Source organism: Acomys minous (assembly GCF_964271855.1).
Source record: "Acomys minous genome assembly, chromosome: 9".
Lineage (NCBI taxonomy): Eukaryota > Metazoa > Chordata > Mammalia > Rodentia > Muridae > Acomys > Acomys minous.
The window spans coordinates 49579806-49595396 of NC_140490.1; the positions used below are offsets into that span (position 1 = coordinate 49579806).

The 15591-nt window shown below is 41.0% G+C and overlaps 1 protein-coding gene across 5 annotated transcripts in view; it reads right to left on the bottom strand.

Annotated features, from left to right (window-relative positions):
- JARID2 (jumonji and AT-rich interaction domain containing 2) overlaps window positions 1–15591 on the bottom strand; it is a 187911-nt gene that overhangs the window by 96253 nt on the left and 76067 nt on the right. For all 5 annotated transcript variants that reach the window (XM_084795892.1, XM_084795895.1, XM_084795891.1 and 2 more), the window contains one exon: window positions 9823–9958. In XM_084795892.1, the coding sequence (XP_084652018.1) occupies window positions 9823–9958 (136 nt within the window). The remainder of the gene's footprint in view (window positions 1–9822; window positions 9959–15591) is intronic.

The window sequence follows — 15591 nt, forward strand, 5'->3', positions numbered from 1 at the left end:
ATAATCTCAAGATACTGACTCTTCCTTTCAGGTCCACCTCAGTCACCAAGCCCTCTTCTACCACAAAAATCATTCTGAACACACTATGGCCCCAGGGGTACTCAGCCCTCCTGCCTTCTACACTAGATCTATTTACTTGTGAATATGGTTTTTTTTTTCCCTTTCAATTTACATTGAGAAACTGCATCCAAATGAGAACAAGACTTTGCAAACATTATCAAGAAAATGTCACATAAGCACAAAAGAAAACATATGTGTACTAACACAAAATCCAACATAATTCACCATTGAAATGAATTCCTACTGTCACTGCCCCTGTGTCCTACCAGAGTGTAATGAGAAGATAGTTTTTATTTCTTGTTTTGAAGCTGTAATTCTGATTTTGACTGTCCTTAGTCTGTGCCAGTGGTAAAGGAGTAAATGGTAAATTACTATTTCTTAGTCCTAAAGTGCAGCTTTCTTCCCAGCATAAAGAGGTCACTCAACAGGAACAGAGTTGTCAGCGCAGAGTCTGATGTTGTTCTAGCCACCTACTATAGCATGCGTGCTATAGGATGCTGAAAGAACCAGGCTTTCATTGCAGCCACAGATGATGATCAGCAGACCCTCTCTCCCACTGCTACCATACCCATCTGCATACTCAAGCCCAGGAAGTGCATCACAGGCCTTTATGTAAGCAAATTAGCAGACAACAACAAAATCTTTAATGTACAACTAGGGTTAGCCATGTCTTGGCTAATCATATACTACAAGAGAAAGAGGTCAGTGAATGGGAAACTGCCCTAAAGCTCATAATGCATAGTTTGAACCATAATGACAAGCCATGTTTAAGAGTCTGGGACTCAGGACAGGTCAGTGTGTATGGTATTTCCTATAAAAACAAGCATCCTAGTAAACACATAAGGAGGGACGGCAACAGTGCATCCTGAGATCCCAACAATGAATGAAGAGGCAGGGACAACAAGATTTCTAGGGCTTTCTAGACAGACCTACTAAGATGAATGGCAATTGATGGTGACTTCTGGCCTGCAAATTAATTCATACATACATGTGTGTGTATTTGGGCATGCAAGGACAGACAGAGACACACACAGATCCACACAGCTTCTTGAACATGCCAACTTTGCAATTATAGGGCTCTCGCTCCAATACTGCCAGGTGTGTATATAAACAGTGGCAAAAGACATACATAGGAACACTTAATCTCCAGGCCTTTGTTGCTCCAGAAAGCCTTATTGTTCCACGGCTTGTGGAAACCTACATAGAATCCTAATGCTCCTACAAAGGAGGAAGTCCAGAGAACTGAAGCAGCAAGAGAACTACCCTGGAAGAATAGGGAAGTAGCAGAGGGGTGCCACTGGGCATGTGTGCACTTATCCAAAGTAAACTACGAACACTGTACTCATGATCTTCCAAGAAAAAGGAAATTAGTTCCTGGATTATACACAGCAAAACCAGTCAGGACTCCTATATCCAAATCCCCACTGGATCACCTCCTATCTAAGTGACCTTGTGTGAACTCCACTGTACCTCAGACATTCAACAACAACAAAGTTCAGTGTGAGGAGTAGCTAACCGCAGAGACACTGGGCCTGACATGTCAGAAGCAGGACAGGTGAAAATATGCAGGCACTGGCCCGCAGTTTTGGTCTTTTTGTTGTTCCCACCCCCCACCGCACAGGGTCTATCTACGTAGCTCTGGCTGTCCTGGAACTCACTGGCTGTGTACACAAGCTTGCTGGAATTGCCTGCCTCTGCCTCCCAATTGCAAAAGCAGGTGAAGCCGCAGTGGGAACCTAGAGCAGAAGGCCAGTATCCTTGCCGGGTGCAGCGGTGCGTGAAGGCCTGCGAGTCTGAGGCCAGCAAAGCCAGCCAAGGCCAGCCAAAGCTGCACAGAGAAATCCAGTCTCGAAAAACATCATTAGTATACACAGCAGTAACTTTTCAAGTTTAACTCAAAAGAGAAAAAAAAAAAAGGGGGGGGGGGTAAGAAAAAGTTAAACTCCAAGATGATGTAACAAAGCCTAAATAAAAAAATTTTTTTAAATGTTTACTTTAGCAGAGTACCTGCCCTAGGTTCCATCTCAACATTAAAGACAGAAGAAAGGGCTGGAGGAGCTTGTTGTTTTTTAATTGGTTGGTTTTTGTGGGGGTTTTCTTTGGGGGGGGGGGGAGGAACTAACATTTCAGCCTTTTGGAGGGGGTGGGGGGAGAATCTGGAACTCACTAAGACCACCAGGCTGAATTCAAACTCAGAAATCTTTCCTGCTTCTACCTCCCCTGAGCTAGAAGACAGTCCACTCAGATTGTTTCCTTCCAAGAATTTTCCCAATAAAAGATAGTGATGAAGTAGCATAAGGTAGAAGACCAACAGGGTTTTTTGGTCCCCCCCCCCTTCTGAAAACAAAAACAAAAACAAGAAACAAAATTATAAAGGAAGGTCTCAAACTGATGTCTTAGGGGAGTGGAGGCAGAGTGAGTTAGTATACTAAAGTGAAAAAAGGGAACCTTCAGACTGAAAACTCCACACCACTAGTAGTGCTCCAATTGGCAAGCTTGGCACCTGCCATTTAAATTAGATTTCTAGTTCTAGTCTGTCGTCAATATGACCCATTCCTTCCAATTAAACTCCTCATCAAGGCCTAAGATTCCTATTTTAAGAAGTCTGACTTCTGAACACACCTCTGAACAGACCTTTCCCTCTCCTCTCTAGAAAGCGTTCCCTTATCCACAGTCCAAACATGTGTGCCAGTCAGGGAAATCTGTCGTGACAGCTACTTGAATCTAGTTCCAACCCTCTGTATAGCTCAAGTCCTAGTCCGTCTCTGTCACTCTGCGTCTTTGATTAGAAGACCTCACTCATGCCCCTGACATCAGCTAACAGCTGCAGCTAACAGCTGCTTCCCTGTTAGCCTATATTGGTTTCTGATATAATTGTCCTATAGGAGTCTTTTTTTGTAATTTTGCTTAACTTATTTTTTTCCCAGCTTCTCCAAAGCACTTCCACTTGGGCTTCATGGATGGGCACACATCAATTCCACCAAAAAAACTATTTGCTGTCAAAGTGTCGACAATGGTGGTGCATGCCTGTGAACCCAGTACTCAAGAAGGTGAAGCAGAAGATTGCCCACTGTGCCAGAGAGGTAGGTACGTAGGTGTACACCTAAGTACATACATATGTGTGTACACACACACACACACACACACACACACACACACACACACACACACACACACACACACACACACACCCCTTAACCTTAAGGTGACTGCACTTGTGACTACAACTTAACAGGGGAGGGTAAAGAACCGAAACAGTTTATTCCTTCTATTAATTCAATTACAAAAGCCCAGAAATATGGTCACTTTAGTAAATACTTCCCACCCCCTTTGTGAGGTACTTTTCCTAATTAACAGTTTCCCTTAACCTCCTTCAAAGAGAAACTAGAAAGGATATCAAGAGGGTAAAAATAGCCAATGCAGGATAAACAAACGGACACATGGGATATGAAAAGGAAAAAGAGGCTAGGAAGATACATAGGTACACCGATGAAGGGTAGCAGAAGGGTTGGGAGAGATGGGGAAGAATCACTGAAATACTTTTAACATGTAATCAAGATAATTAATGACTTGTATGCTAAATGTTTACAAAAAAAATTACTTTGAAAACAAGAGTTGTCTTACGAATAATTATGTTAGACTCTTTTTTTTAAGATTTATTTATTTATTAAGTATACCGTGCTTTGCCTGCATGTACACCTGCACACCAGGAGTGTACCAAATCTCATTATAGATGGCTGTGAACCACCATGTGGTTGCTGGGAATTGAACTCAGGACCTTTGGAAGAGTACGCAGTGCTCTTAACCTCTGAGCCAGCTCTCCAGCCCCTATGTTAGACTCTTGATGGAGGGTTCAAAACTAGTTGGTAGATTAATTAAATTAAATAGGAGTCTAGTCCAGAAAAACTGGGTTTGATATTGGCACTACCACATGAGTTCGGATTAGCAAACTGCTACTCCACTCTTATGCTCATCTAGATAAGCCTTCCAACACTAGCTGTGAAATAAGAAGAACAGCTTAACTTTTACAATTCCTGACCCTCTGTAAGGGTCTAAAGAAAGAGATCCAACTTCCATTAAATCTACTCAAAATTGTTTTGCTGGCCAAAAGGCTTGCTGATCTGAGATGACATTTATAGGAAGCAAATGAAATTCAAATACAGTTAATAGCTCTCCTCTCTTACTGTGTAATTATGTGTACTCGTTATTTGTGTAGCATGTTATTATTTAAATGTCTCTAATTTTAGGCCCAGCAGGCCAAGGACCTTGAAAGAGTGGCCAAGGTCCCAGCCTCTGCAAGGTTTTCTTGAAAACCTTTGTCATTTCATTTCATTTCATCAGGGAAAGCGGCATTAACTACAGCAGAAAGGAGAGAAGGCTCACCATCAGCAGATCTTAACAATGCCTCATCTCTCAACCCAGCTATAGCACGGAGCTGCAATGAAGATGTAAAGTCTTTCAGTCAATGCACAATACCTTCAGAGTTTCTCCTCTGCTTCCTTTAAAGAGACAAAAGCTTTCAGTTCATGTCACTTCAGGAGCACCAAAGAAAGATGAGCGGTGAGCATAATTTTAGGATATAAAAAAATGAGGTCTCTAATATCTTATCCCATTTAGGTTATTACATGACCTGTGTAAGTACGTGGAAGTTTGGGTTCAGCCACTCAAACACAAGCTCCTATGTTAGTTCTCTGTATTAACAGCAGACAACCACCCAACTTCTTCACATGGGCTGCTCCCTCATCATGCCAGTGACTTAGCAGAAGTTAAGTCAATTTGCCTCAACAGAGAACAATGTCAACTACATCCCACTGTTCATATGCAAAAAGCACTGTTTTAGATTTTTCAAATCAACTTTTCCTAAGAAATTCCTATAGAAGAAACAATAGTTTAGAAATATCTGTTTTTAAAATGACAGAAGGAAGTGGAGAGATGGCTCAGCACTTCAGAGCACTGGCTGTTCTTCCAAAGGACTTTGGTTCAATTCTCAGAACCTAATGGCTCGTTAAAGTCTGTAAATCCTGTTCCATGGTATCTGACATCCCCATACAGACATTCATGCAAGAACACCAATAAACCAAAATAAAAACATAGCCAGGCAGTGGTGGCGCATGCCTTTAATGCCGGCACTTGGGAGGCAGAGGCCAGCCTCATCTACAGACAGCTTCCAAGACAACTAGAGCTGTTACACAGAGAAACCCTGTCTCAAAAAACCAAAAACCATAGATAGACAGACAGACAGATAAAAGTAAAAAGCAAAATAATAATAATAATAATGATGATGATGATGATGATGATGATGATGATGATGACGACGACGACGACAAAAATGACAGGAGAAAGAATAAAGCATGCTGTGTTCATCATAACAGTTTCAGAGATTTAGTGTTGCTTCTTGTGTTCTGGATTGCAAATTATCATCTGAAATCAAAGCTACATAACTTGAACTATAATTCCAATCTTGCAACTGCAAAATAAATGCCTATATAATAGTTATCAGTCCCTTTTCTACCACCATGCCTATGCCTGCCTGCACAGTGCCATGATCATCTAAAGCTCTGAAACTGTAAGCCAGCCACAACTAAAACATTTTCTTTTATTAGAGTTGCCATGGTCATGTTGTCTCTTTATAGCAATTGACATATTCATAAGACATCCACAGGTTTTCAAGTCCCTAACTAAGAAGCTAACTGCAATTGACATGGTAACAAAGAAAACAAAAACAACTCAGTTTCCCTCAATGAAGTATCAAAGCTAACATCAACCGTACTTCCAGGCAACTCCGCGGCTGAGAAGTAGTTGTCCAAAGCAGAACTACCTTTCCACTTCCCCTGCCTCACAGGGGCCTGGGCTATCTCTACCTTTTAGCTTGGAGGTTGTTAAGTACCACCCTGCCTCTAGACATTTCACATCCTAGTAAAAGCTGTGTACTTGTCCCTCTTTAATGAGCAATCTAAAAGCTCTATTGCCACCATATACATTTTCATCATAAAAACTTAAAGAGTACCATTTCTATAGAGGCTAAAATTTTCTTTATGAAATGTGCATGTATGAACATATGTGCTGGAAGGGGGTATTGCATTCCTTAGAGCTGGAGTCATTGGCAACTAAGATACACCAACATGCGAGCTGAGCTCTGGTCCTCTGACAAAGAAATATCTCCATTGTTCACCGCCAAGTAAATCAATATATTCCTTGCTTCAACACTCTATCACCTTTAACCTAAGCCATGGCTACATATGATCTATAGAACGCATTTCTTTTGGTATAGGCTGTGAGCAACAGCCTATAATAAGCATTTGATTAGATGTACAACATCTTTCTCCACCCGCCACCCCTCCCCTCCGGCAAGAGGCTTTCCGAACATGGGTCCTCACCTAGTGTTGTGGAAGGAGATGGGATTTATCTGGAGGGTTACTGGCCTGGCCACAATTCTGCACAATGTGACCAGCTACCTCCCCAGGAACTGTGAAACAAATAAACCCTTCCTTCCTCTCACACACAACAGTGATAAGTCACTCTATTACCAACAGATTTCAATGCCTGGGATCCTCCCTAATTTCCCTTTTACTGAGGGAAATAGTACAGCATTCCTGGTAAGTATAGAAAAGTACATTCTCCAAAAGGAGTTATTCCCATTGTAGTGATTCTGCTTTCTAGCTCTTTCCAATAAAACCGCCAAACTTGACTACCTTTAATATTCTTTGGACGAAAGATTTTTTGTTTATGGGGTGGGAGTGAGCAGTGCTGAGACAGGCATCTCTATATAGATCCAGCTGGCCTCAGAACTCAAAAAAATTCATGTGCCTCTGCCTCCCAGTGTACTTACCACTATGCCTGGTTAAAGATTTTTAAAGTTCTTTAAAAATCAAAACCAAACAACAACAAAAGCCACCACACACAACTCAAAGTCCTAATGAAACTTGGTCTGCAGGGTGACAAAGGTACTCTTGAAAAACATTAAGAAGAACCAGACACTCTCATATTCACATCAATTTCACAACGAAACTGAAACTTTTGAAACAAGCTGCATATGCCAGCACCAGAGTTTGAGCCCCAGAACCCATAGCAGGTAGCAGGTATATACAATCCTATAAGCAGGTGGGAAGTAGACTATTTAGTCAAGTATGCAGCCCAGCAGCAACATAAATGGGAGAAACCCTGCAACAACATGGCAAAGGGTGAGAACTGATTCCCAAAAGTTGTCCTCTGACCACAAAGTGCACGCACAACCCCCTAACAGTGTGCAGACAAGCAGATCAGCGTGGACAAATGGGTGGACAGATAGACCTGCCAATCATCTATAATAAAAGCATTTGTCAGGCTGAAGTGGGAGGATTATATCATCACAAGTTTGGGGTCAGTATAAACGTAAAAAGCAAAGAAAGTACCTGACAAAAACTTAGCTTTCACTATACATGTGGTGCCACGTTAAAAGTCTTCAATCATAATAGAAAAGCCGTTTGTAGATACCAGTACAATGTCTCCCTCAATATTTTCACACTAAGTATCACAAAGTCAAAGCTAAATTTAGCCAGATAGTTAGCAGCAGTGGGTGCTGCTTTAACAACTTTTAAGTTTTTCTCCTTTTATCCAAATAATACCATTCGTTACTAAGCTCCAGACAACTGTCTACCCTCTTTCATAATGACTAATATTTACCAGCTAGAAAAAACTATACTAAATTTCTGACAATGGACAACAAGAAGTACTAAGGCACTGCCTGCGACTCCTGAATAGAGTAACATTCCTGTTCACGAACATAAAAACAGTAGCTACTTCTTCTCTACTCTTGCTCTGGGATTCAATCCAATTCTTCCTCATCACTCAGTGCCCAGACATTCATGAATTTAAACAAACAAAATATTACTACACAGTGATAATAAACCATCCCTACAGTGGGCTTAGAATTTGCAACCAAGGAATAGAAAATGGCTTTCTAGAACTTACATTTTCCAAATGGACCTTTCAAATACAAGTTAGCTCAGAAGAGCATTGATGAAGTCAGAGAGATACTGAATAGAATAAAAAAGGCCAAGCCAAGGCTTCTTCTGGAGGATCTGAGTTCACAGAATCCACATGGCAGCTCACAACTGTCTCTAACTCCTGTTTCAGGGGAACTGATGCCCTCTCTGGCCTCTTTGGGGCCAAGGCATAAACATACTGCACGCATAATACATAGACACAAAATACCCTTGTTTTAATGGGTATACTTACTTCAATATAAGGAAACTCCTACATTAAGAAAACCTACCAGAGTTTGTGTCTTCCTTCACACCTTAAGACAGCAAAACAACTTGGGTGCACAATGGAATTCACAGAGGTGGTTTTAGAAAACCTTGCCACTGGGGGGCTGGAGTGATGGCTCAGAAGCTAAGAGCACTGGCTGTTCTTCCAAAGGTCCTGAGTTCAATGCCCAGCAACCACATGGTGGCTCACAACCATCTATAATTTGATCTATGCCCTCTTCTGGCAGAGTACTGTCTACATAATAATAAATAAATCAAGAGGGAGGTGAAGAGGGTGGGAGGGAGGGAGGGAGGGAGGGAGGGAGGGAGGGATCAGATCCACTCTGTAAATGTTAGCTCCAACAAGAAGCCATGGAATACTCCACTAAGGCAAACAAAATTGGGCAACACAGTAGCAATCAAGAACCATCTCAAGTAGGGTGTGGGGGCGCACACCCAGCACTAGGGAGGCAGAGGCAGGCGGATCACTGTGAGTCCCAGGCTAGCATGGTTTACAAAGTGAGTCTAGGACAGCTCAAGGCTACACAGAGAAACCCTGTCTCAAAAAAATAAACAAACAAAAAAGATCCATTTCAAACAAGGTGGAGGGAAGTAAAGACCAACACCCAAGACTGTCCTCTGGTTTCCAGGTCTGCACACACATGATCATCACATGCACACATGAGTAAGGAGAGGTTGTAGGGAGGCAGGAGAGAAAGGAAAAGTGGAAGTCATGTATGAACTATCACCTGGCATCTGGTACACTGCATGTGTTGATTCTCTTGTTTCCAGAGCCAAATCTTTAAGACAAGAACAGGTCTCTTCCTGTGGCTCTTTGCTTGTTGTATACAAAGTGGAACATAAGCAATTCATTCCATAATCTATAAGCAATTAAGATATATACAATAGACTATGGAATATACCACAGCAGAAAACAGACAACAATGAAATTGTTTCCTAAAAATCCTACTGAATAACAGAGAAAGAAAAGTAATAACCACGGGAGCCAGTTCCTTCCAGTTTGCCAGATCTACTTAATAAACACAGGAAGAGGTTCATTTTGAGATTAGGGATTCTAACCATTGTACACCCATGTCTTGTAGTAACTGGCCAAACCTGATCAAAAAGGAAGTCACAGTATGCTTGCAAGGTTGGTAGCACAGAGCACAAGGAGCAGTAGGTTTTTAGGTTATTTCTTTATATAAGTAGGGCACAAGGCTCCACATTCCAAAAAGATTAAAAGGTTTTGTGCACATATAGGGTAGACTGATTACATGCTTGCATGCATGCATACATACATGCAAAACTGCACTATATAGGTAGCTTATTCAGCTTATGACCTCCAATACAGAATAAGGCACATTCACAATTCCATTTTGCAATACATAAAAAAAACAAAAAAATAAATCTATAGATTCAAATGGATGTCCAAAACATATATTCATACAGCCAAAATTGCTTAGCCCAGAAAACTCAAGCTTTATGAGCTCTCTCAGAACAGGGAGACCATATCCAGTTCCTATTGTAGACTCACCATTCACTGTTTTCAGGCTCCCGGCAATGCCTTCCCCATGCTGCCTTTTCTGTGCATTCTTGAATTCCTTCAAAGACAAATAGAGGACTTTCCGTACCACTCTCTCTTCTGACCATGGGATCCCATCGCTGTCGTCCTGTGAAAATGGAAGAATGGAGTTACCAAAAATCAGGCACAAAACAAATATTCAGACTCACATTTCACTGTAAAGCTTCAACAGGGTATAGTGTTACACATCACTAATCCTAACCCTTGGGAGAGCTAGGTGGGTCTCCTTGAGTTTACAGTTGCCCTGATCTACCATAGCAAGATCCTGGCCAGCCACTATTTTTTGTTTTTTTCCAGTTTGGGGAGGGGGGTTGGATGTCGTATTCCTAACAAGAAGTGTCAGAGTGTAAAAGTGGCAATACATTCCTTCTGTCCAAATCTCAAACTAACCCTCCAATGAAGAAATGAAAAGCACTAACTTCCTCATGTAACCTCAAGCCAGTTGTCAACATCAAGACCAGGTATGTAAAGCTGATGTCCATTAGCCTCCTAAGCCATGATAGTGCATAGCTAAGGATGCAGTTCAATGGTTGAACCCCAGAACCACAAGCTACAGTAACAAGATGCCTTGAAGGGATCATTTTAAAGTATGAACGCATGACTGGCAAGATAGCTCAGCAAGTAAGAGCCTACTATACAAGCCTTATGATCTAAGTTTAATCCCCAGAACCCACATGGGAAAGAAGAATCCGCCACTCAAAACCTGTTCTCTGACCTCCATACAAGTGCTATGGTTTGTATGTGTGCACACATTTACACAATAATAAAATCAAATTCTCAATACAAATAGATATATGGATCTTTGTTCTTAAGAGAATTAACAAAATAAAGCCACGTGGTGAAGAAATAAAGAACCAGTGTTCCAACAAAAAAGATAAAATGAAGATTTTATTTTCCCTCCCTGCTCACGGAGGGTTAGGGCGCATGTCTTATCTAGCAAGCATGAGGCCCAATGTTTGGCATATGACACTAGTGGCTACTAGAAAACTAGGAAAAATTTCTGCTCATGAAAGCAGGGACAGGATTAAGAGTTTTCAGCAAAAAGTCTACTCCCTAAGAGCATTAGAGGTCTGTACTGCGAACTTCTGCAAGTTCTTAGGCTAACAATCACACACCTACTGTAAGACCTACACAATTTTATAACAGTTTTCCTTTGTGACGCTCTAAAAGTAAAGAGGATACAGATGTTTAGGACTCAGAACACGCATATTTCAACCTTCTTTCTGCTGGAGCATAGCTCAGAACTGTCACCCAGGGCATAAGGGCTGTAGGAAGGGCATGGCTTTTATTACCATTGCAAATAAACATTAAATATCTCCAGAGAACTCGATGAGAAGGCTATATTATCTGAAGTCTTGTCCAGCTCATAAACTACTAAACTCTGCATAAGCACAAACTTACTCCTTAGGGGAAAAAAAAATCCAACCACATAAAGATTCTAAGCCCTATATGCAGCTGCACTCTGGTTAAGCTTCAAGGATTTCCTAGGGCAGTGGTTCTCAACCTTCCTAATGCTGTGGCCCTTTTCTTCACGTTGTGGTGGACACCCCACCCCACACACACACACCATAAACTTTGCTGTTGTTACTTCAGAACTGTAATTTTGGTACTATTATAAATCATAATATAAATAAGCTGTATTTTCCAGTGGTCTTAGACAACCTCTGTAGAAGAGCCATTTGACGCAAAAGGGGTCAAACTGCTGTTCTAGAGTAAAAGACAAGCCCAAGGAGAGAACTATGGTATGATCTGCACCTTGCCCTGACTAGACCTCCTCCACTCCATATGCCTGTCAAAATGGTATTTCTTTTGCCGGGCAGCACCTATAGACACTCAGGTCACCAAGGACCTTCAAAATCATGATTAGAGCCAGAAACATGAAGGCTTTTAACAAGACTCCATTTGTGGAATTTATATAACTAATCAAGAGGTAGATTAGATAGATAAGTGGTATATGAAGAGCAAAATATGGCTGAATTAATTTCCCTTGATTTGCATGCAAGCTCCCCTAGCAGATTACCTGCAACCAAATGATGGTGCTAACTACAGGTGGTTTATTAGGTTAAAACCAACCTTTTAAGAAGCCCAGGACCTATTCGTTAAAACTGTCAGAAGATCTCCCATTCTATTCACCTGTATTTCCACAAGAATGAGTGGCGTGAGATTATAAACTATTATTTCCTCTACCAACAGTTTATAAATCAAAGTCCCAAAATAGATCTGCCTATGAAACTCCCATAAAGATTTACTGTATTCTGTGAGGTCTGGATGGAGTCTTTATCCTGACTCAGGCTCTAGATGAGAGAATGATATCCCTCTAACTGAGGTCTTCTATTCAAAATAGAAATGCCTACAAAAGAAGCCATATTCAAGGTTGAGTTACTGACACCGCTTTATTATACTTGCAAATACTTTAATGCAGGAGAAGCAACCTATGAATGACATACATTATATGGTTTTGAACACTAGACAATAAAAACCACATACATGCCCAACTGTTTTATAATCTATATGGCTTATCAAGACTTGTGACCTGCTTAAGTTAACATAAAACTCCCCTTCACAGCTGCAGTTTTAGTGGGTCGCCCCACTGCTCCCTAGCAAAGCATGGTCCGCAGAGCAAAGGTAAGCAAGCCTGCAGTAACCATAAAGCTGTTCATGCTGGGTTATATGAAGTCCTAGTTCAGCCAGACACACATTCTGCTGTGACTATCTCCTCATTCTGAAGTGCCACAGAATGGTCTACAGATTGATCGGATCAGGATATAACCCTGAGAATACAAACACAGAGGGTTTTCCTGCCTTTAATCCCAGCACTCCAGAGGCATAGGCAGGAGGATCTCTGTAAATCTGATGCCAGCCTGGTCTACAAAGAGTGTCCAGGGCAGCCAGTGCTTCACAAAGAAACAAAAACGTCTTTAAAAAACAAAACAAAACAAAACAACCAGTTACAACAAAAGGGCTTTGTTTTCTCTCCTTACTCAGTCTACCCCCATTTTTCTCATAAATGCCCTCCCACTACTCAACCTTAGACAACATCTACAGTGTGTTATTTTGCTATCTTTATAAAATATTCTCCCACAGTAACTAATTCTCAGCTACACATTTGTACAACTACCTCCACCAATCTACCCCACCCACAATTTTAAAACCTAGACACAAGCAAGACAAAAATCCTTCCTCTGGAAGTAGGCATGGACATAATTTAATAAGCCTCCCACAATAATTCCAGTAGAACATTACACGTGTTGCTTGTTCTCTATTGCTCTTACCACGTCTGTGTAAGTTCCTGCTTTCTTCTCTACCTTCCATAAGCAATATAGATTATGTTACACTCTAGCTCTAAATCCTTTATCACATAACCTGAAAACCATTCCAGAATCAGTTTTTAAATCCAGTATCTCTGGATCCAGTCTTGGTGTTCAGAACATTGTCTTGCTCGTAGTAGCAGCTAATATGGCCTCCCTTCCTGAAGACAGGAAGTTCAATACTGAAAACAAATCCCACAAACCCAAGCAACATGTCTACTTCTAGTACAGTGCAAATGGGAAAATAAAAGGGCTTCCCTTTTTTTTTGAGACCAAGTTTCTCTGTGTAGCCTTGGCCATCCTGGACTCACTTTGTAGACCAGGCTGGCCTCGAACCCACAGCAATCTGCCTGCCTCTGCCTCCCGAGGGCTGGGATTAAAAGTGTGCGCCACCACGCCCGGCTAGGGCTTCCTTTTCTTAACTGTATTTGACAACCACTGAAGCAATATAAAGTATTTAAAGGGATGGTTAGGAAGCAAATTTGTTATTTAATCATAATACTTTCTAAAAAAAAAATTAGATTCCAAAATCCTCACCTATTCTAAGTTCCATAACAAGGACCCTAGGAAGTTGGTGGACACATCAAACCAGAAAAACAGTTCAGAAGCTAAATGGCATTTGGCAGAACCTACAAAAAGGTTGAAGGAAATCAGCTCCACAAAACTGTCCTTTGACTTTCACACATGTGCCAAGAATGATGGATGGGGGTGAGGAGTTACAAGCAATCGGTGCCTTTGGACAGACAGAGCAAACAATTCTAAGGTTGCGTTATATATGGGAGAAATGAAAATACCTATTTGCAACTCCAATCTCCAGTAAGTGCTGTTAACAAATACAGACCCTGAACCTGATCTATGTAGGTCTCAACATCTGCATCCTAAACAAAATCCTCTGCAGATTTCTGTGTATGTGAACTTCTACAAATACTGCTGTGCACAATGGTGTCAAGCCCATCTAAACCTTACACTCTTTCTTATTTCTGTAAGAACAAAGGCTCGCTGTAACAAAACAGTCAGCAGCAAATCAAAGATGGCTTCCAATGTTCATCTACTGTTGCTATTATGAAAGCTGAAACTACAAAGTCTATATTAGTCTTCCCTTTGACTTCTCAGTGATCATGGAGCACAAACGGAAGAGTGTTAGAGGCAGAGAATAAAAAGATCACAAAACCTGCTCATCATTTTGTCTCTCTCATGCCTTCTTTTGTTTCTCAGCATGCCATGAGTTGACGTTAAAATTTGGCCCCCAGGATGAAATACAAATCTCAGAATGTGAGTTCTACGCCAGATCAGGGCTAATAGAAGCATGAAGTGCACATCTCTTTCCAACAGTCATCCTAAAATTGACTAGATCCTGCAACACAGCAGCTTTGTAAGATATCACACTGCCTACCGTAAATCCTCCACACAAGGAAGTACAGGAGTTGAAGCTTATTATATCAAAAGACAAGAACGAGTATAGCATTTTATCTCCTGCACAATCTCCAAAAACAAACGTCTTTCACACACTCCCAAACAAAAAATATGGGCATGCAATACCAACCAACCTGTACTCTAAACATGGTGACAATCATTTCACTTTCTAAAACAGACATGAACTGTTTGGATGGCTGTTCTAACTGCTGCTCTCCAATGACAGCCAACTCCTCAATAAGGTGGGCCACCCCTGGGACTTCAGCTTGCAGAGCAGGTACAGATGGCCTCCTTAGAAACTAGGGGAAAAGACTGTGATAAATGCTGTCTGAATTGATGGCAAGGTCTACTAAGTGTGCACTGTTAGCCAGGCAGTGTTCCACATCTACCTACATTTACTGAATACAACTTCTCTGCTCAGCTGCACATGAGCCTAGTAAGATTTGAACTGAAGGTGGTGACGTGACAAAGGAGAGAAAGGGAAAAATGAAACTGCCTGATGTGCTGTACCTCCTGGGGTAAAATGAACAGTAACCTCTTCACTAGTTTCAGATACCTGCAGGTAAAGCACTCTACTCAAGATAATGTTAAAGTATCAAACAATTAACATGGAGGATGAAAGAGTACAACTTGGACATAATCACTTTCTTCATTTTGACAGTAAGAAAAGTTTCCTAACTCAAAGTCTGCTCAAGTCAACTCAATATTATTCCGTGGTTTAAAACCTGATGTTCTATCTAAAACATCCAAAAAAAAAAAAAAAGGTCAAATAATTCACGCCCTATAATAACCACCCAGGAAATATCCTAAGAGAGGGTTTTACAGTACGAATTTGATTTTAAAATAAAAATAACGACAAAGTTTTCTCAGAATCACTTCCTAGGTTAAAGAAACTGGTCTGATAAGACTAATGCAAGAAGTTTTACTCCTATTAAATAAATGTGTGCTTATCTTTGATTACTGCCTTTTTTAAAGCTACAGTTGAAATTGGATTAGGGAC